We start from the raw sequence: 22,646 nt of genomic DNA on the forward strand, positions 1-22,646 counted from the left end.
GTACTGTGTGTGATAAAAATTCCTGCAGCTCCTTTAATGTAGCTGTAGACCTCTTGGCAGCCTATTCAGACAATTTTTTTTCTTGTCCATCAATTTGAGGCACATTTAGTTCTCAGTCATGTCACATGTGCCAAATGTAAGCCACTTCTTGATGACAGTTCAGTGTACAATGATATCTAATACCTTGGACATTTTTGTTGTACCTTTCTGACTAATCAATTTCAACAATGAGATCCCTTTGCTGTGTCGTCAGCTGTTTATGGACCATGGCTTTTCCCATAAAACTGCGAAACTTTATATGGGGGTCAACTCAGAATTCCTGTAAATTATGGCAGTCGTGCACCGACTACAACATTACAAGTAAATGCGATTGGGTGTTCTCACTTATGCAACTACAACAAAGGGAATCTGTCACCAGGTTTTTCTCCTCACTCCATCTGAGAGCAGCAAAGTGTAGAGACAGACCCCGATTCCTGCAATGTGTCACTTACTGACCTGTTTGCTGTCATTTTGATAAAATCACTGTTTTCTCTGCTGCAGATCTAGCAGTTCTACATAGCCCATGAATATACTGGACTACCCTGCAGTACACCAAGTAGTCCTGTAATGATAAATCACTTTAATCAGCTGTAGAGCATCAAAACTACACCAAGCAGCCCAGTAAGTGACATTACTGGAATCCAGGTCTCTGCCCCTACATTATGTTGCTCTCCGATTAGGTGGCAAAAATCTGGTGACAGATTCCCTTAAGTTATAAAATATTTCAGTGTGTGTCTCAGTGGATTTGTACAGATTATAGGGAACATTGAAGGTACGGGAAGGGGGGGGCGCTGAGGATGTCAGGAGAAGTTCAATCTTGTAAAAGTGTGGATAGGTCCACCAGGGTCTTTGCCGTTTTCTTGATAGTATCAAGCCATCAGTCTTCCTCTCCACCCTCTTGCTTCTGGCCACGATGTTCTTCTCCAGTGATTGCTCTTTGTATGAGGTGTCCAAAGTAGGAAAGTCGTATCTTGGTGATCTTTACTTTGAGTGACATGTCTGGCTTGATTTGTTCTTTCCATCAATGGTGTTGATAACCTCCAGCACCACAAGTAAAAGGCGTTGATTCTCCCGTTTTTAGCGGCCAGGTTTCGCATCCATAAGTGACTACACAACAGACCAGACTATGTACGAGCCGTGTCTTAGTCACCGGACCTTATACAGTGACTTCAATAGACTAGCGATGGGCAAATCATCAATGACTTCCGGTGTCGACGCTGCATCTGTCATTGATCCAAGTAGGCTGAAGTCCTCTACAACTTTGCTTGTCGCCATCCATCTCAAATGTGTCCTTGTCATACCTGGCAGAAGGAAATATCTGTCGTATTGAGTAGGAGCCCCATGTTTGAGCTTTCCATCTTGACACTCAATAGCTCCTTCATTCCATCTACACTTGTTGCCATCAATGTTGTATCTTCTGCGTATTTAAGATTGTTGATGATTTTTCCAGCAATTTTGATTACTTCTTTTTTGGCAAGTCCAGCCTCCCTGGTAATAGCTTCTGTATATAAATTGGGGAGAAATGTTGCAGGACGCCGCCTTGTCTGACGCCTCGCTCTACTTTGATCCATGCCGTGTCACCGTGTTCTGTCCGGGCTGCTGCTTGTGGGGGATATAAAGGTTCCTGATGAGGCTGATTAGATGGTTCGACACAAACCCTCATGATAAGCCAAAGCTTCTAGTGAAAGTCAGTTACAGGCTTTGCTGTAGTTTATGCAACACACACACAAAGTATTATTTGGCCTTTTCCATTGTATGTTCACATACTGTTCCTCGGGCAGCTCTTTGTCAAAGTAGGACGCATCATCCACAGAGAGCAGAGAAGGTGCTGGACCGAGACCAGCAGCGCAAATCGGACCCAACTGCCCCTTAGGTAGGATAGATCAAAAATGTATTGTGTGGTCCCTCCTGAGAGCTGCTGAGAGCTGCTGACACTCGTAACCAAGATAAATATCGGGTAACCAAGCAAAGCGCTTCTCTTAGTTACCCGATGTTTACGTGTGCAGGGAGCAGGCAGCCCGGCTCCTAGCAGCTGCGGATGCTCGTAACCAAGGTAAATATCGGGTACCCAAGCAAGTTACCGATTTTTACCTTGGTTACCAGCGTCTGCAGCTGTCAGATGCCGGCTCCCAGTCCATCACGTTCAGTTCCCCTCACTCCCGATCACGACTCCAATGCCCGGACATACCACAATCTGCCGCAGTTTCTTCTCTTCCGCTGTTGATTGACAGCCGGCTGCCCAACTGTTAAAGTTAAGGTCCGTTCAGGTGCAGCACATACCCCGGCCGATCAGTAAACGTTACTGACCAGTAGCTGCTTAATGGCCCGTTTCCACCAGCAGCACACTACAGGCACTGACCAGAATGACACTTATGCCCGTTTCACCTGATTGCCTCTGACACAGAACCATGAAACCATCATTCTGCAGTGTAAAGGCACTCAGCACAGGATGACTGCTCAAACCAAGCACAGGATGACTGCTCAAACCAAGCACAGGCACTCAGTGCATCAGGGCGGGGCTAATCATTTAAGTACACCTTCCCACCTGTTTTCCCTTATTTTTGTTTTCTGGTTCTATGAAGTCAAAGCTGTCAAAGAACAGTGAAAAGAAGCAGGTGGGAAGGTGCATATGTGATTAGCCCCACCCCGAGTGCCTGTGCTTTGTTTGAGCAGTCATCCTGTGCTGACAGTCCCTTTTACTCAGCAGAGAGCCAGCTGTCAATCAACACGTCAGCAGTCACATCCCAGCGACCGAGCAGAGCGGAAGAGAAGGAACTGCTTTTACTGAGACAGGAAGAGAGAATGGCAGCCGGGGACGGCCCGGAGTAAGCAGGGGCCAACCACAAAATGAGAGCACAGGCACCACCAGGTGAAGTTTTTTGCGCAGCATACACATGACTCGTGCTGCCAAGAAATACGGCAGCCGGTGCATGGAGCTATTACCCATCGCATCATCTACTTTGCCCTGTCCATGGGAACAGAACATGGAGCGACTGTCAGCGGCCAATTGTGCTGCTCTGTGTAAACAGACACCAAAATTAGAAACCAAAGTGCCCAGAGCCCCCCACCCCCCATCTGATCACTGACAACAGGGGACAAGGCACCACCCGCAGGACATGGGGGGGGGAACACTGCAGCTGATCACTGCACCACCTGCAGGACATTGGGGGGGGGGAACACTGCAGCTGATCACTGCACCACCTGCAGGACATTGGGGGGGGGGGAACACTGCAGCTGATCACTGCACCACCTGCAGGACATTGGGGGGGGGGACACTGCAGCTGATCACTGCACCACCTGCAGGACATTGGGAGGGGGGGGGGGAACACTGCAGCTGATCACTGCACCACCTGCAGGACATTGGGGGGGGGGGGGAGGAACACTGCAGCTGATCACTGCACCACCTGCAGGACATGGGGGGGGGGGGGAACACTGCAGCTGATCACTGCACCACCTGCAGGACATGGGGGGGGGGGGGAACACTGCAGCTGATCACTGCACCACCTGCAGGACATGGGGGGGGGGGGACACTGCGCACACACACACACATTGCAGGTTTTCAGGACACCTGCTGGGGCTTGTAGTCCACACACACACACACACACACACACACAGTACAGGTGATCAGGACACACACTGGGGCTTGTAGTCCACACACAGTACAGGCTGACAGGACACATGCTGGGGCTTGTAGTTCCATACACACACACACACACACACACACACACACTACAGGTTGTCAGGACACACACAAACAGTACAGTTGATCAGTACACACTGGGGCTTGTAGTACACAGTACAGTTGATCAGTACACCTGCTGGGGCTTGTAGTTCCCCACATTACAGGTTGTCAGGACACCTGCTGGGGCTTGTAGTTCCCCACATTACAGGTTGTCAGGACACCTGCTGGGGCTTGTAGTTCCCCACATTACAGGTTGTCAGGACACCTGCTGGGGCTTGTAGTTCCCCACATTACAGGTTGTCAGGACACCTGCTGGGGCTTGTAGTTCCCCACATTACAGGTTGTCAGGACACCTGCTGGGGCTTGTAGTTCCCCACATTACAGGTTGTCAGGACACCTGCTGGGGCTTGTAGTTCCCCACATTACAGGTTGTCAGGACACCTGCTGGGGCTTGTAGTTCCCCACATTACAGGTTGTCAGGACACCTGCTGGGGCTTGTAGTTCCCCACATTACAGGTTGTCAGGACACCTGCTGGGGCTTGTAGTTCCCCACATTACAGGTTGTCAGGACACCTGCTGGGGCTTGTAGTTCCCCACATTACAGGTTGTCAGGACACCTGCTGGGGCTTGTAGTTCCCCACATTACAGGTTGTCAGGACACCTGCTGGGGCTTGTAGTTCCCCACATTACAGGTTGTCAGGACACCTGCTGGGGCTTGTAGTTCCCCACATTACAGGTTGTCAGGACACCTGCTGGGGCTTGTAGTTCCCCACATTACAGGTTGTCAGGACACCTGCTGGGGCTTGTAGTTCCCCACATTACAGGTTGTCAGGACACCTGCTGGGGCTTGTAGTTCCCCACATTACAGGTTGTCAGGACACCTGCTGGGGCTTGTAGTTCCCCACATTACAGGTTGTCAGGACACCTGCTGGGGCTTGTAGTTCCCCACATTACAGGTTGTCAGGACACCTGCTGGGGCTTGTAGTTCCCCACATTACAGGTTGTCAGGACACCTGCTGGGGCTTGTAGTTCCCCACATTACAGGTTGTCAGGACACCTGCTGGGGCTTGTAGTTCCCCACATTACAGGTTGTCAGGACACCTGCTGGGGCTTGTAGTTCCCCACATTACAGGTTGTCAGGACACCTGCTGGGGCTTGTAGTTCCCCACATTACAGGTTGTCAGGACACCTGCTGGGGCTTGTAGTTCCCCACATTACAGGTTGTCAGGACACCTGCTGGGGCTTGTAGTTCCCCACATTACAGGTTGTCAGGACACCTGCTGGGGCTTGTAGTTCCCCACATTACAGGTTGTCAGGACACCTGCTGGGGCTTGTAGTTCCCCACATTACAGGTTGTCAGGACACCTGCTGGGGCTTGTAGTTCCCCACATTACAGGTTGTCAGGACACCTGCTGGGGCTTGTAGTTCCCCACATTACAGGTTGTCAGGACACCTGCTGGGGCTTGTAGTTCCCCACATTACAGGTTGTCAGGACACCTGCTGGGGCTTGTAGTTCCCCACATTACAGGTTGTCAGGACACCTGCTGGGGCTTGTAGTTCCCCACATTACAGGTTGTCAGGACACCTGCTGGGGCTTGTAGTTCCCCACATTACAGGTTGTCAGGACACCTGCTGGGGCTTGTAGTTCCCCACATTACAGGTTGTCAGGACACCTGCTGGGGCTTGTAGTTCCCCACATTACAGGTTGTCAGGACACCTGCTGGGGCTTGTAGTTCCCCACATTACAGGTTGTCAGGACACCTGCTGGGGCTTGTAGTTCCCCACATTACAGGTTGTCAGGACACCTGCTGGGGCTTGTAGTTCCCCACATTACAGGTTGTCAGGACACCTGCTGGGGCTTGTAGTTCCCCACATTACAGGTTGTCAGGACACCTGCTGGGGCTTGTAGTTCCCCACATTACAGGTTGTCAGGACACCTGCTGGGGCTTGTAGTTCCCCACATTACAGGTTGTCAGGACACCTGCTGGGGCTTGTAGTTCCCCACATTACAGGTTGTCAGGACACCTGCTGGGGCTTGTAGTTCCCCACATTACAGGTTGTCAGGACACCTGCTGGGGCTTGTAGTTCCCCACATTACAGGTTGTCAGGACACCTGCTGGGGCTTGTAGTTCCCCACATTACAGGTTGTCAGGACACCTGCTGGGGCTTGTAGTTCCCCACATTACAGGTTGTCAGGACACCTGCTGGGGCTTGTAGTTCCCCACATTACAGGTTGTCAGGACACCTGCTGGGGCTTGTAGTTCCCCACATTACAGGTTGTCAGGACACCTGCTGGGGCTTGTAGTTCCCCACATTACAGGTTGTCAGGACACCTGCTGGGGCTTGTAGTTCCCCACATTACAGGTTGTCAGGACACCTGCTGGGGCTTGTAGTTCCCCACATTACAGGTTGTCAGGACACCTGCTGGGGCTTGTAGTTCCCCACATTACAGGTTGTCAGGACACCTGCTGGGGCTTGTAGTTCCCCACATTACAGGTTGTCAGGACACCTGCTGGGGCTTGTAGTTCCCCACATTACAGGTTGTCAGGACACCTGCTGGGGCTTGTAGTTCCCCACATTACAGGTTGTCAGGACACCTGCTGGGGCTTGTAGTTCCCCACATTACAGGTTGTCAGGACACCTGCTGGGGCTTGTAGTTCCCCACATTACAGGTTGTCAGGACACCTGCTGGGGCTTGTAGTTCCCCACATTACAGGTTGTCAGGACACCTGCTGGGGCTTGTAGTTCCCCACATTACAGGTTGTCAGGACACCTGCTGGGGCTTGTAGTTCCCCACATTACAGGTTGTCAGGACACCTGCTGGGGCTTGTAGTTCCCCACATTACAGGTTGTCAGGACACCTGCTGGGGCTTGTAGTTCCCCACATTACAGGTTGTCAGGACACCTGCTGGGGCTTGTAGTTCCCCACATTACAGGTTGTCAGGACACCTGCTGGGGCTTGTAGTTCCCCACATTACAGGTTGTCAGGACACCTGCTGGGGCTTGTAGTTCCCCACATTACAGGTTGTCAGGACACCTGCTGGGGCTTGTAGTTCCCCACATTACAGGTTGTCAGGACACCTGCTGGGGCTTGTAGTTCCCCACATTACAGGTTGTCAGGACACCTGCTGGGGCTTGTAGTTCCCCACATTACAGGTTGTCAGGACACCTGCTGGGGCTTGTAGTTCCCCACATTACAGGTTGTCAGGACACCTGCTGGGGCTTGTAGTTCCCCACATTACAGGTTGTCAGGACACCTGCTGGGGCTTGTAGTTCCCCACATTACAGGTTGTCAGGACACCTGCTGGGGCTTGTAGTTCCCCACATTACAGGTTGTCAGGACACCTGCTGGGGCTTGTAGTTCCCCACATTACAGGTTGTCAGGACACCTGCTGGGGCTTGTAGTTCCCCACATTACAGGTTGTCAGGACACCTGCTGGGGCTTGTAGTTCCCCACATTACAGGTTGTCAGGACACCTGCTGGGGCTTGTAGTTCCCCACATTACAGGTTGTCAGGACACCTGCTGGGGCTTGTAGTTCCCCACATTACAGGTTGTCAGGACACCTGCTGGGGCTTGTAGTTCCCCACATTACAGGTTGTCAGGACACCTGCTGGGGCTTGTAGTTCCCCACATTACAGGTTGTCAGGACACCTGCTGGGGCTTGTAGTTCCCCACATTACAGGTTGTCAGGACACCTGCTGGGGCTTGTAGTTCCCCACATTACAGGTTGTCAGGACACCTGCTGGGGCTTGTAGTTCCCCACATTACAGGTTGTCAGGACACCTGCTGGGGCTTGTAGTTCCCCACATTACAGGTTGTCAGGACACCTGCTGGGGCTTGTAGTTCCCCACATTACAGGTTGTCAGGACACCTGCTGGGGCTTGTAGTTCCCCACATTACAGGTTGTCAGGACACCTGCTGGGGCTTGTAGTTCCCCACATTACAGGTTGTCAGGACACCTGCTGGGGCTTGTAGTTCCCCACATTACAGGTTGTCAGGACACCTGCTGGGGCTTGTAGTTCCCCACATTACAGGTTGTCAGGACACCTGCTGGGGCTTGTAGTTCCCCACATTACAGGTTGTCAGGACACCTGCTGGGGCTTGTAGTTCCCCACATTACAGGTTGTCAGGACACCTGCTGGGGCTTGTAGTTCCCCACATTACAGGTTGTCAGGACACCTGCTGGGGCTTGTAGTTCCCCACATTACAGGTTGTCAGGACACCTGCTGGGGCTTGTAGTTCCCCACATTACAGGTTGTCAGGACACCTGCTGGGGCTTGTAGTTCCCCACATTACAGGTTGTCAGGACACCTGCTGGGGCTTGTAGTTCCCCACATTACAGGTTGTCAGGACACCTGCTGGGGCTTGTAGTTCCCCACATTACAGGTTGTCAGGACACCTGCTGGGGCTTGTAGTTCCCCACATTACAGGTTGTCAGGACACCTGCTGGGGCTTGTAGTTCCCCACATTACAGGTTGTCAGGACACCTGCTGGGGCTTGTAGTTCCCCACATTACAGGTTGTCAGGACACCTGCTGGGGCTTGTAGTTCCCCACATTACAGGTTGTCAGGACACCTGCTGGGGCTTGTAGTTCCCCACATTACAGGTTGTCAGGACACCTGCTGGGGCTTGTAGTTCCCCACATTACAGGTTGTCAGGACACCTGCTGGGGCTTGTAGTTCCCCACATTACAGGTTGTCAGGACACCTGCTGGGGCTTGTAGTTCCCCACATTACAGGTTGTCAGGACACCTGCTGGGGCTTGTAGTTCCCCACATTACAGGTTGTCAGGACACCTGCTGGGGCTTGTAGTTCCCCACATTACAGGTTGTCAGGAACACCTGCTGGGGCTTGTAGTTCCCCACATTACAGGTTGTCAGGACACCTGCTGGGGCTTGTAGTTCCCCACATTACAGGTTGTCAGAACACCTGCTGGGGCTTGTAGTTCCCCACATTACAGGTTGTCAGAACACCTGCTGGGGCTTGTAGTTCCCCACATTACAGGTTGTCAGAACACCTGCTGGGGCTTGTAGTTCCCCACATTACAGGTTGTCAGAACACCTGCTGGGGCTTGTAGTTCCCCACATTACAGGTTGTCAGAACACCTGCTGGGGCTTGTAGTTCCCCACATTACAGGTTGTCAGAACACCTGCTGGGGCTTGTAGTTCCCCACATTACAGGTTGTCAGAACACCTGCTGGGGCTTGTAGTTCCCCACATTACAGGTTGTCAGAACACCTGCTGGGGCTTGTAGTTCCCCACATTACAGGTTGTCAGAACACCTGCTGGGGCTTGTAGTTCCCCACATTACAGGTTGTCAGAACACCTGCTGGGGCTTGTAGTTCCCCACATTACAGGTTGTCAGAACACCTGCTGGGGCTTGTAGTTCCCCACATTACAGGTTGTCAGAACACCTGCTGGGGCTTGTAGTTCCCCACATTACAGGTTGTCAGAACACCTGCTGGGGCTTGTAGTTCCCCACATTACAGGTTGTCAGAACACCTGCTGGGGCTTGTAGTTCCCCACATTACAGGTTGTCAGAACACCTGCTGGGGCTTGTAGTTCCCCACATTACAGGTTGTCAGAACACCTGCTGGGGCTTGTAGTTCCCCACATTACAGGTTGTCAGAACACCTGCTGGGGCTTGTAGTTCCCCACATTACAGGTTGTCAGAACACCTGCTGGGGCTTGTAGTTCCCCACATTACAGGTTGTCAGAACACCTGCTGGGGCTTGTAGTTCCCCACATTACAGGTTGTCAGAACACCTGCTGGGGCTTGTAGTTCCCCACATTACAGGTTGTCAGAACACCTGCTGGGGCTTGTAGTTCCCCACATTACAGGTTGTCAGAACACCTGCTGGGGCTTGTAGTTCCCCACATTACAGGTTGTCAGAACACCTGCTGGGGCTTGTAGTTCCCCACATTACAGGTTGTCAGAACACCTGCTGGGGCTTGTAGTTCCCCACATTACAGGTTGTCAGAACACCTGCTGGGGCTTGTAGTTCCCCACATTACAGGTTGTCAGAACACCTGCTGGGGCTTGTAGTTCCCCACATTACAGGTTGTCAGAACACCTGCTGGGGCTTGTAGTTCCCCACATTACAGGTTGTCAGAACACCTGCTGGGGCTTGTAGTTCCCCACATTACAGGTTGTCAGAACACCTGCTGGGGCTTGTAGTTCCCCACATTACAGGTTGTCAGAACACCTGCTGGGGCTTGTAGTTCCCCACATTACAGGTTGTCAGAACACCTGCTGGGGCTTGTAGTTCCCCACATTACAGGTTGTCAGAACACCTGCTGGGGCTTGTAGTTCCCCACATTACAGGTTGTCAGAACACCTGCTGGGGCTTGTAGTTCCCCACATTACAGGTTGTCAGAACACCTGCTGGGGCTTGTAGTTCCCCACATTACAGGTTGTCAGAACACCTGCTGGGGCTTGTAGTTCCCCACATTACAGGTTGTCAGAACACCTGCTGGGGCTTGTAGTTCCCCACATTACAGGTTGTCAGAACACCTGCTGGGGCTTGTAGTTCCCCACATTACAGGTTGTCAGAACACCTGCTGGGGCTTGTAGTTCCCCACATTACAGGTTGTCAGAACACCTGCTGGGGCTTGTAGTTCCCCACATTACAGGTTGTCAGAACACCTGCTGGGGCTTGTAGTTCCCCACATTACAGGTTGTCAGAACACCTGCTGGGGCTTGTAGTTCCCCACATTACAGGTTGTCAGAACACCTGCTGGGGCTTGTAGTTCCCCACATTACAGGTTGTCAGAACACCTGCTGGGGCTTGTAGTTCCCCACATTACAGGTTGTCAGAACACCTGCTGGGGCTTGTAGTTCCCCACATTACAGGTTGTCAGAACACCTGCTGGGGCTTGTAGTTCCCCACATTACAGGTTGTCAGAACACCTGCTGGGGCTTGTAGTTCCCCACATTACAGGTTGTCAGAACACCTGCTGGGGCTTGTAGTTCCCCACATTACAGGTTGTCAGAACACCTGCTGGGGCTTGTAGTTCCCCACATTACAGGTTGTCAGAACACCTGCTGGGGCTTGTAGTTCCCCACATTACAGGTTGTCAGAACACCTGCTGGGGCTTGTAGTTCCCCACATTACAGGTTGTCAGAACACCTGCTGGGGCTTGTAGTTCCCCACATTACAGGTTGTCAGAACACCTGCTGGGGCTTGTAGTTCCCCACATTACAGGTTGTCAGAACACCTGCTGGGGCTTGTAGTTCCCCACATTACAGGTTGTCAGAACACCTGCTGGGGCTTGTAGTTCCCCACATTACAGGTTGTCAGAACACCTGCTGGGGCTTGTAGTTCCCCACATTACAGGTTGTCAGAACACCTGCTGGGGCTTGTAGTTCCCCACATTACAGGTTGTCAGAACACCTGCTGGGGCTTGTAGTTCCCCACATTACAGGTTGTCAGAACACCTGCTGGGGCTTGTAGTTCCCCACATTACAGGTTGTCAGAACACCTGCTGGGGCTTGTAGTTCCCCACATTACAGGTTGTCAGAACACCTGCTGGGGCTTGTAGTTCCCCACATTACAGGTTGTCAGAACACCTGCTGGGGCTTGTAGTTCCCCACATTACAGGTTGTCAGAACACCTGCTGGGGCTTGTAGTTCCCCACATTACAGGTTGTCAGAACACCTGCTGGGGCTTGTAGTTCCCCACATTACAGGTTGTCAGAACACCTGCTGGGGCTTGTAGTTCCCCACATTACAGGTTGTCAGAACACCTGCTGGGGCTTGTAGTTCCCCACATTACAGGTTGTCAGAACACCTGCTGGGGCTTGTAGTTCCCCACATTACAGGTTGTCAGAACACCTGCTGGGGCTTGTAGTTCCCCACATTACAGGTTGTCAGAACACCTGCTGGGGCTTGTAGTTCCCCACATTACAGGTTGTCAGAACACCTGCTGGGGCTTGTAGTTCCCCACATTACAGGTTGTCAGAACACCTGCTGGGGCTTGTAGTTCCCCACATTACAGGTTGTCAGAACACCTGCTGGGGCTTGTAGTTCCCCACATTACAGGTTGTCAGAACACCTGCTGGGGCTTGTAGTTCCCCACATTACAGGTTGTCAGAACACCTGCTGGGGCTTGTAGTTCCCCACATTACAGGTTGTCAGAACACCTGCTGGGGCTTGTAGTTCCCCACATTACAGGTTGTCAGAACACCTGCTGGGGCTTGTAGTTCCCCACATTACAGGTTGTCAGAACACCTGCTGGGGCTTGTAGTTCCCCACATTACAGGTTGTCAGAACACCTGCTGGGGCTTGTAGTTCCCCACATTACAGGTTGTCAGAACACCTGCTGGGGCTTGTAGTTCCCCACATTACAGGTTGTCAGAACACCTGCTGGGGCTTGTAGTTCCCCACATTACAGGTTGTCAGAACACCTGCTGGGGCTTGTAGTTCCCCACATTACAGGTTGTCAGAACACCTGCTGGGGCTTGTAGTTCCCCACATTACAGGTTGTCAGAACACCTGCTGGGGCTTGTAGTTCCCCACATTACAGGTTGTCAGAACACCTGCTGGGGCTTGTAGTTCCCCACATTACAGGTTGTCAGAACACCTGCTGGGGCTTGTAGTTCCCCACATTACAGGTTGTCAGAACACCTGCTGGGGCTTGTAGTTCCCCACATTACAGGTTGTCAGAACACCTGCTGGGGCTTGTAGTTCCCCACATTACAGGTTGTCAGAACACCTGCTGGGGCTTGTAGTTCCCCACATTACAGGTTGTCAGAACACCTGCTGGGGCTTGTAGTTCCCCACATTACAGGTTGTCAGAACACCTGCTGGGGCTTGTAGTTCCCCACATTACAGGTTGTCAGAACACCTGCTGGGGCTTGTAGTTCCCCACATTACAGGTTGTCAGAACACCTGCTGGGGCTTGTAGTTCCCCACATTACAGGTTGTCAGAACACCTGCTGGGGCTTGTAGTTCCCCACATTACAGGTTGTCAGAACACCTGCTGGGGCTTGTAGTTCCCCACATTACAGGTTGTCAGAACACATGCTGGGGCTTGTAGTTCCCCACATTACAGGTTGTCAGAACACATGCTGGGGCTTGTAGTTCCCCACATTACAGGTTGTCAGAACACATGCTGGGGCTTGTAGTTCCCCACATTACAGGTTGTCAGAACACATGCTGGGGCTTGTAGTTCCCCACATTACAGGTTGTCAGAACACATGCTGGGGCTTGTAGTTCCCCACATTACAGGTTGTCAGAACACATGCTGGGGCTTGTAGTTCCCCACATTACAGGTTGTCAGAACACATGCTGGGGCTTGTAGTTCCCCACATTACAGGTTGTCAGAACACATGCTGGGGCTTGTAGTTCCCCACATTACAGGTTGTCAGAACACATGCTGGGGCTTGTAGTTCCCCACATTACAGGTTGTCAGAACACATGCTGGGGCTTGTAGTTCCCCACATTACAGGTTGTCAGAACACATGCTGGGGCTTGTAGTTCCCCACATTACAGGTTGTCAGAACACATGCTGGGGCTTGTAGTTCCCCACATTACAGGTTGTCAGAACACATGCTGGGGCTTGTAGTTCCCCACATTACAGGTTGTCAGAACACATGCTGGGGCTTGTAGTTCCCCACATTACAGGTTGTCAGAACACATGCTGGGGCTTGTAGTTCCCCACATTACAGGTTGTCAGAACACATGCTGGGGCTTGTAGTTCCCCACATTACAGGTTGTCAGAACACATGCTGGGGCTTGTAGTTCCCCACATTACAGGTTGTCAGAACACATGCTGGGGCTTGTAGTTCCCCACATTACAGGTTGTCAGAACACATGCTGGGGCTTGTAGTTCCCCACATTACAGGTTGTCAGAACACATGCTGGGGCTTGTAGTTCCCCACATTACAGGTTGTCAGAACACATGCTGGGGCTTGTAGTTCCCCACATTACAGGTTGTCAGAACACATGCTGGGGCTTGTAGTTCCCCACATTACAGGTTGTCAGAACACATGCTGGGGCTTGTAGTTCCCCACATTACAGGTTGTCAGAACACATGCTGGGGCTTGTAGTTCCCCACATTACAGGTTGTCAGAACACATGCTGGGGCTTGTAGTTCCCCACATTACAGGTTGTCAGAACACATGCTGGGGCTTGTAGTTCCCCACATTACAGGTTGTCAGAACACATGCTGGGGCTTGTAGTTCCCCACATTACAGGTTGTCAGAACACATGCTGGGGCTTGTAGTTCCCCACATTACAGGTTGTCAGAACACATGCTGGGGCTTGTAGTTCCCCACATTACAGGTTGTCAGAACACATGCTGGGGCTTGTAGTTCCCCACATTACAGGTTGTCAGAACACATGCTGGGGCTTGTAGTTCCCCACATTACAGGTTGTCAGAACACATGCTGGGGCTTGTAGTTCCCCACATTACAGGTTGTCAGAACACATGCTGGGGCTTGTAGTTCCCCACATTACAGGTTGTCAGAACACATGCTGGGGCTTGTAGTTCCCCACATTACAGGTTGTCAGAACACATGCTGGGGCTTGTAGTTCCCCACATTACAGGTTGTCAGAACACATGCTGGGGCTTGTAGTTCCCCACATTACAGGTTGTCAGAACACATGCTGGGGCTTGTAGTTCCCCACATTACAGGTTGTCAGAACACATGCTGGGGCTTGTAGTTCCCCACATTACAGGTTGTCAGAACACATGCTGGGGCTTGTAGTTCCCCACATTACAGGTTGTCAGAACACATGCTGGGGCTTGTAGTTCCCCACATTACAGGTTGTCAGAACACATGCTGGGGCTTGTAGTTCCCCACATTACAGGTTGTCAGAACACATGCTGGGGCTTGTAGTTCCCCACATTACAGGTTGTCAGAACACATGCTGGGGCTTGTAGTTCCCCACATTACAGGTTGTCAGAACACATGCTGGGGCTTGTAGTTCCCCACATTACAGGTTGTCAGAACACATGCTGGGGCTTGTAGTTCCCCACATTACAGGTTGTCAGAACACATGCTGGGGCTTGTAGTTCCCCACATTACAGGTTGTCAGAACACATGCTGGGGCTTGTAGTTCCCCACATTACAGGTTGTCAGAACACATGCTGGGGCTTGTAGTTCCCCACATTACAGGTTGTCAGAACACATGCTGGGGCTTGTAGTTCCCCACATTACAGGTTGTCAGAACACATGCTGGGGCTTGTAGTTCCCCACATTACAGGTTGTCAGAACACATGCTGGGGCTTGTAGTTCCCCACATTACAGGTTGTCAGAACACATGCTGGGGCTTGTAGTTCCCCACATTACAGGTTGTCAGAACACATGCTGGGGCTTGTAGTTCCCCACATTACAGGTTGTCAGAACACATGCTGGGGCTTGTAGTTCCCCACATTACAGGTTGTCAGAACACATGCTGGGGCTTGTAGTTCCCCACATTACAGGTTGTCAGAACACATGCTGGGGCTTGTAGTTCCCCACATTACAGGTTGTCAGAACACATGCTGGGGCTTGTAGTTCCCCACATTACAGGTTGTCAGAACACATGCTGGGGCTTGTAGTTCCCCACATTACAGGTTGTCAGAACACATGCTGGGGCTTGTAGTTCCCCACATTACAGGTTGTCAGAACACATGCTGGGGCTTGTAGTTCCCCACATTACAGGTTGTCAGAACACATGCTGGGGCTTGTAGTTCCCCACATTACAGGTTGTCAGAACACATGCTGGGGCTTGTAGTTCCCCACATTACAGGTTGTCAGAACACATGCTGGGGCTTGTAGTTCCCCACATTACAGGTTGTCAGAACACATGCTGGGGCTTGTAGTTCCCCACATTACAGGTTGTCAGAACACATGCTGGGGCTTGTAGTTCCCCACATTACAGGTTGTCAGAACACATGCTGGGGCTTGTAGTTCCCCACATTACAGGTTGTCAGAACACATGCTGGGGCTTGTAGTTCCCCACATTACAGGTTGTCAGAACACATGCTGGGGCTTGTAGTTCCCCACATTACAGGTTGTCAGAACACATGCTGGGGCTTGTAGTTCCCCACATTACAGGTTGTCAGAACACATGCTGGGGCTTGTAGTTCCCCACATTACAGGTTGTCAGAACACATGCTGGGGCTTGTAGTTCCCCACATTACAGGTTGTCAGAACACATGCTGGGGCTTGTAGTTCCCCACATTACAGGTTGTCAGAACACATGCTGGGGCTTGTAGTTCCCCACATTACAGGTTGTCAGAACACATGCTGGGGCTTGTAGTTCCCCACATTACAGGTTGTCAGAACACATGCTGGGGCTTGTAGTTCCCCACATTACAGGTTGTCAGAACACATGCTGGGGCTTGTAGTTCCCCACATTACAGGTTGTCAGAACACATGCTGGGGCTTGTAGTTCCCCACATTACAGGTTGTCAGAACACATGCTGGGGCTTGTAGTTCCCCACATTACAGGTTGTCAGAACACATGCTGGGGCTTGTAGTTCCCCACATTACAGGTTGTCAGAACACATGCTGGGGCTTGTAGTTCCCCACATTACAGGTTGTCAGAACACATGCTGGGGCTTGTAGTTCCCCACATTACAGGTTGTCAGAACACATGCTGGGGCTTGTAGTTCCCCACATTACAGGTTGTCAGAACACATGCTGGGGCTTGTAGTTCCCCACATTACAGGTTGTCAGAACACATGCTGGGGCTTGTAGTTCCCCACATTACAGGTTGTCAGAACACATGCTGGGGCTTGTAGTTCCCCACATTACAGGTTGTCAGAACACATGCTGGGGCTTGTAGTTCCCCACATTACAGGTTGTCAGAACACATGCTGGGGCTTGTAGTTCCCCACATTACAGGTTGTCAGAACACATGCTGGGGCTTGTAGTTCCCCACATTACAGGTTGTCAGAACACATGCTGGGGCTTGTAGTTCCCCACATTACAGGTTGTCAGAACACATGCTGGGGCTTGTAGTTCCCCACATTACAGGTTGTCAGAACACATGCTGGGGCTTGTAGTTCCCCACATTACAGGTTGTCAGAACACATGCTGGGGCTTGTAGTTCCCCACATTACAGGTTGTCAGAACACATGCTGGGGCTTGTAGTTCCCCACATTACAGGTTGTCAGAACACATGCTGGGGCTTGTAGTTCCCCACATTACAGGTTGTCAGAACACATGCTGGGGCTTGTAGTTCCCCACATTACAGGTTGTCAGAACACATGCTGGGGCTTGTAGTTCCCCACATTACAGGTTGTCAGAACACATGCTGGGGCTTGTAGTTCCCCACATTACAGGTTGTCAGAACACATGCTGGGGCTTGTAGTTCCCCACATTACAGGTTGTCAGAACACATGCTGGGGCTTGTAGTTCCCCACATTACAGGTTGTCAGAACACATGCTGGGGCTTGTAGTTCCCCACATTACAGGTTGTCAGAACACATGCTGGGGCTTGTAGTTCCCCACATTACAGGTTGTCAGAACACATGCTGGGGCTTGTAGTTCCCCACATTACAGGTTGTCAGAACACATGCTGGGGCTTGTAGTTCCCCACATTACAGGTTGTCAGAACACATGCTGGGGCTTGTAGTTCCCCACATTACAGGTTGTCAGAACACATGCTGGGGCTTGTAGTTCCCCACATTACAGGTTGTCAGAACACATGCTGGGGCTTGTAGTTCCCCACATTACAGGTTGTCAGAACACATGCTGGGGCTTGTAGTTCCCCACATTACAGGTTGTCAGAACACATGCTGGGGCTTGTAGTTCCCCACATTACAGGTTGTCAGAACACATGCTGGGGCTTGTAGTTCCCCACATTACAGGTTGTCAGAACACATGCTGGGGCTTGTAGTTCCCCACATTACAGGTTGTCAGAACACATGCTGGGGCTTGTAGTTCCCCACATTACAGGTTGTCAGAACACATGCTGGGGCTTGTAGTTCCCCACATTACAGGTTGTCAGAACACATGCTGGGGCTTGTAGTTCCCCACATTACAGGCTGTCAGAACACATGCTGGGGCTTGTAGTTCCCCACATTACAGGCTGTCAGAACACCTGCTGGGGCTTGTAGTTCCCCACATTACAGGTTGTCAGGACACCTGCTGGGGCATGTAGTTCCCCACATTACAGGCTGTCAGGACACATGCTGGGGCTTGTAGTCAGGGATGCGGTTAGCTGTATGCACAGCACATGCAGGTAGTTGTAGTGCACCAGCCATGCCCAGCTATGGAAGGAGTGAGACTACTACAACTCCCAGCAGGCTACAAGCTAAAAGTAGTATCTTTACAAGGCTCCCAGAGATGCAGGGACACGCTGAGCCTTGTAGTACTCGCAGAAGGCTCGCCCCTCTTTAATAAGCCCCCGGTGACGTCATACACGGCCGGGTGACGTCTGCGCCACTTACCGCTCCCTGACGTCAGCAGGCAGCGCGGCGGGAGGACAGGCCTGGGCTGGCATCATCCGGGGCGCACACGGGCAAAACGCGGAGAGAAGGAGCCAAAATACAGCTGCGGGTAAAAAATAACGCGGGAAAAGCCGCCTTTCCCGCCAACACAGGAGCCGTGCAAGACGTATAAGGGCAGGAGCAGCGCTGCGGCCCACCGACACTTTCTACCGGGCACGGACCGACCACCGGAACACAAGAGACACCCGGCAGCACGCGAGCTCTTCAGCTTTTCAAATGGCCCCGGGATCACGTGACTCCGCCTCCTTTTGGCGCGCACACACTCTGTCTCTCCCGCGCTTTGTGTTTACGCGCGAAACCCGGCCGTGACGTCAAGGTTTAAAGGTCAACGTGGCGGGAAGAGTGCGCGTGCGCAGTGCTGGATTAGTTGCCGACAACTGGTTGGCTGGCTCAGAAGGGCGCTGCGATGACGTCACGGAGGGCGGGGTTGCCATGGTGCTGGATTCTGGCGCGGCTGAGAGCACACTAGAGGTCGGAGGCGGGAGGGAGGCGCGGATTATCGGGCTCTGTGCTCACTGCGCTTTTATATCCTCTGCGTTATTTTATTTACTCCTCTGTCTAGAAAAGGTGCTGTTACCATCCAGCTTGATGATAATGGAGTTTTTATACCTCAGTTAGCTAAAGTCTAATTAAAAGGTTTTTTTCAGGGTTCAATGCTCAAGCGATCGGACAAGAAGGTCATTATTCAATACAGTGATAAAAAAATAAGAAAAAATGTAAAAAAAAACATGAAAAAGTTCAAATCACCCCCTTATGCAACATTAAAACTAAAAATAAATATATATACGTATTTATATATTATAAAAAAAATATTAAATAAAAATACACTTATTTGGTATGGCCGCGCTCAGAAATTCCCGATCTATCAAAGTATACAATCAATCAATCTGATCAGTGCATGTCGTGGAGAGAAAAACAATCCAAACCCCAAAATTAAGGTTTTTGGTTGCCTCAACATTGCATTAAAATGTAATAACAGGCGATCAAAACATCACATCTACGCAACAATGGTATAATGAAAACCGACAGCTCAAGACTAGAGATGAGCGAACCGGTCCCGGTTCGGCTCGAGGTCGGTTCGCCGAACGGAGGTCCCGTTCGAGTTCGGCTCGTCGAACGTTCGACGAGCCAAACTCGAGCCAATAGGAAACAATGGCAGGCAATCACAAACACAGTAAAACACCTAGAAAACACCCTCAAAGGTGTCCAAAAGGTGACAAACAACTCAAACACATGGGAAAGTGACAAGGACATATACTCATGCGAAAACAAAACAGCTGGACAAGGAAAAAGAGGAGGACACACAGATATAGGCATGGCACGCCCTTCTAAAATCATGTAAAACACCGCAAGGTGACTCCAAGCGTAGTCTCCCTTTTTTTCCAAAAATTGGGCCCCACACACACCCACCCATTCAGTGGCAGCAGTTGTGCCCTAGTTGCAAACAGGATGTTTTGATTTGCATCAAGCACATTCAAAAATACGCCATTCTTATCCGTCCCCAGGATGACACCGGGGTAGGTAGCAAAGTCTTTCCTGATCCCAGCTCTGTTCATCTTGGCTTCTTTTAAAAACACAGCAAGCAAGGGTTACTCCAAGCGGAGCCTCCCTTTTTTCCAAAAATTGGGCCACACACACACCCACCCCTTCAGTGGCAGCAGTTGGGCCCTAGTTGTACACTTCACTGCTAGATTTGCATCAAGCACATTCAAAAATACGCCATAATTAACCGTCCCCAGGATGACACCGGGGTAGGTAGATAAAGTCTTTCCTGACCCATGACTTGTTCATCTTGGCTTCTTTTAAAAACAATGTAAGCAAGGGTTACTCCAAGCGGAGTCTCCCTTTTTTCCAAAAATTGGGCCCCACACACACCCACCCATTCAGTGGCAGCAGTTGTGCCCCAGTTGTACACTTCACAGCTAGATTTGCATCAAGCACATTCCAAAATACGCCATTCTTATCCGTCCCCAGGATGACACCGGGGTAGGTAGCAAAGTCTTTCCTGATCACAGCTCTGTTCATCTTGGCTTCTTTTAAAAACACAGCAAGCAAGGGTTACTCCAAGCGGAGCCTCCCTTTTTTCCAAAAATTGGGCCACACAGACACCCACCCCATCAGTGGCAGGACTTGGGCCCTAGTTGCAAACAGGATGTTTTGATTTGCATCAAGCACATTCCAAATCCACAAGCATTTACTCTCCCCAGGATGACACAGGGGTAGTAAATTCCTTCTGGATCCATGACTTGTTCATTTTGATGAACGTCAGTCTGTCCACATTGTCACTGGACAGACGCGTGCGCTTATCTGTCAGCACACACCCAGCAGCACTGAATACACGTTCAGAGACAACGCTGGCAGCTGGACACGACAAAATCTCCAAGGCGTAAGTGGAGAGCTCTGGCCATTTTTCTAGGTTTGAAGCCCAAAAGGAGCAAGGCTCCAGTTGCACAGTCATGGCATCGATGTTCATTTGGAGATACTCCTGGGAGATTCACTCCCTGCACCTGCACGGTTGTTTGGTGGAAAAGCCGAGCTAAGATCGAGTAACAGCTTCTGCTGATACTCCTGCATACGTGCGTCCCTTTCTATGGCTGGAATTATGTCACAAAATTTGGACTTGTACCGGGGATCTAATAGTGTGGCAAGCCAGTAGTCATCATCACTTCTAATTTTGACAATACGAGGGTCATGTTGGAGGTAGTGCAACAAGAAGGCACTCATGTGTCTTGCGCAGCCATGCGGACCAAGTCCACGCTGTGTTTGTGGCATAGAGGTGCTAACCGTTCTTTCTTCCTCTGACATCTCCCCCCAACCTCTTTCAACTGAAATTTGACCAAGGTCTCCCTCATCCGCTGAGTCTTCCATGTCCATGGACAGTTCGTCCTCCATTTCTTCATGTTCTCCTGCACCTTGCTCAACATTTCTCCTGCTACTATGCGCCCTTGTCGATCCCTGTCCCCCATGGTCCCATGCCTGCTGCGTTGGTGATGATGAACGTCTGAACCTTGGTGATGTTGTTGTCCCTTGCGCATATGAATCCTCCTGTAGTTCCTCCCCTTCATGTTGTCCCACCCCCTGACTCCGAATAGTGTTTAGCGTGTGCTCCAGCATGTAAATGACTGGAATCGTCATGCTGATAATGGCATTGTCAGCGCTAAACATATTCGTCGCCATGTCGAAACTGTGCAGAAGGGTGCATAGGTCCTTGATCTGAGACCACTCCATCAGGGTGATCTGCCCCACCTCTGCATCTCGTTGGCCCAGGCTATACGTCATGACGTATTGCACCAGGGCTCTGCGGTGCTGCCACAGTCGCTGTAACATGTGGAGAGTTGAATTCCAGCGTGTCGCCACATCGCATTTCAGGCGATGAACCGGCAGGCCGAAAGACTTCTGGAGCGATGCAAGTCGCTCTGCTGCGGCGCTTGAACGGCGGAAGTGAGCTGACAGTTTTCGTGCCCTGTTCAGAAGGCCATCTAGGCCGGGATAGTGTGTTAAAAATTGCTGGACGACAAGGTTCAACATGTGAGCCATACAAGGTACGTGTGTCACCTTGCCCAGGCGAAGGGCCGCACCCAGGTTTGCAGCATTGTCGCACACGGCCATACCAGGCTGCAGGTTGAGTGGAGACAACCATTTATTAAACTCGGACCGCAGAGCTGACCACAACTCCTCAGCTGTGTGACTCTTATTCCCAAGACATGTCAAGCTAAAGACCGCCTGATGCCGTTGCGCTCTGCTGCCAGCATAGTAATGAGGGGTGCGTGATTCCTTCTGCGCAGTGAGAACGCTGGTGGCCTGACCAGGCAGGCTTGGGGCGGAGGTGGAGGACCCAGATGAGGTGGAGGATGCAGAAGCTGTGGCGGAACTTGGACAGACAGAGGATTGACACACAAGTCGTAGGGACGGCAAGACTTGTGCAGCAGACCCTTCACCATCTATCACCATAGTTACCCAGTGCCCAGTCAGCGACATGTAACGTCCCTGTCCATGCTTACTGGTCCAAGTATCGGTGGTGAAATGCACCCGTTCACACACAGAGTTTCTCAAGGAAGCGGTGATGTTGTGTGCGACATGCTGGTGTAGCGCGGGCACACCTTTCTTAGAGAAGTAGTGGCGACTAGGCATCTGGTACTGGGGCACAGCGACAGACATAAGGTCTCTAAAATCCTGTGTGTCCACTAGGCGGAAAGGCAGCATTTCGGTAGCCAACAGCTTACAGAGGGATAGAGTCAACCTCTTAGCTTTGTCATGGGTCGGAGGAAGTGGCCTTTTATTTGACCACATCTGAGGGACAGAGATCTGGCTGCTGTGTGTAGACGGTGTTGAGTAGGGTGTCCCTGGAAAAATGCAGGTTTGTGAGGAAAGTGCAGGCGGAGACATGATGTTGCCTTCATCCAACGTTGGTGCTATCGATGTCTGAGAGAGCTGTACACACTCACTTGTTTCCCCTTCCAAACCAACTGACGACCTTA

General features: G+C 51.3%; 1 protein-coding gene across 1 annotated transcript in view; it reads right to left on the minus strand.

Moving 5' to 3' along the window:
- The window catches only part of DNMT1 (DNA methyltransferase 1), an 83,820-nt gene extending 65,353 nt beyond the window's left edge, over window positions 1-18,467 (minus strand). Inside the window, exon 1 of the mRNA XM_075346490.1 lies at window positions 18,109-18,467. Within this exon, the coding sequence (XP_075202605.1) occupies window positions 18,109-18,164 (56 nt within the window). The 5' untranslated portion in view covers window positions 18,165-18,467. The remainder of the gene's footprint in view (window positions 1-18,108) is intronic.
- Between the last annotated feature and the right edge of the window lie 4,179 nt (window positions 18,468-22,646).

This window comes from Anomaloglossus baeobatrachus, chromosome 4 (genome assembly GCF_048569485.1).
Source record: "Anomaloglossus baeobatrachus isolate aAnoBae1 chromosome 4, aAnoBae1.hap1, whole genome shotgun sequence".
Taxonomy (NCBI): Eukaryota; Metazoa; Chordata; class Amphibia; order Anura; family Aromobatidae; genus Anomaloglossus; species Anomaloglossus baeobatrachus.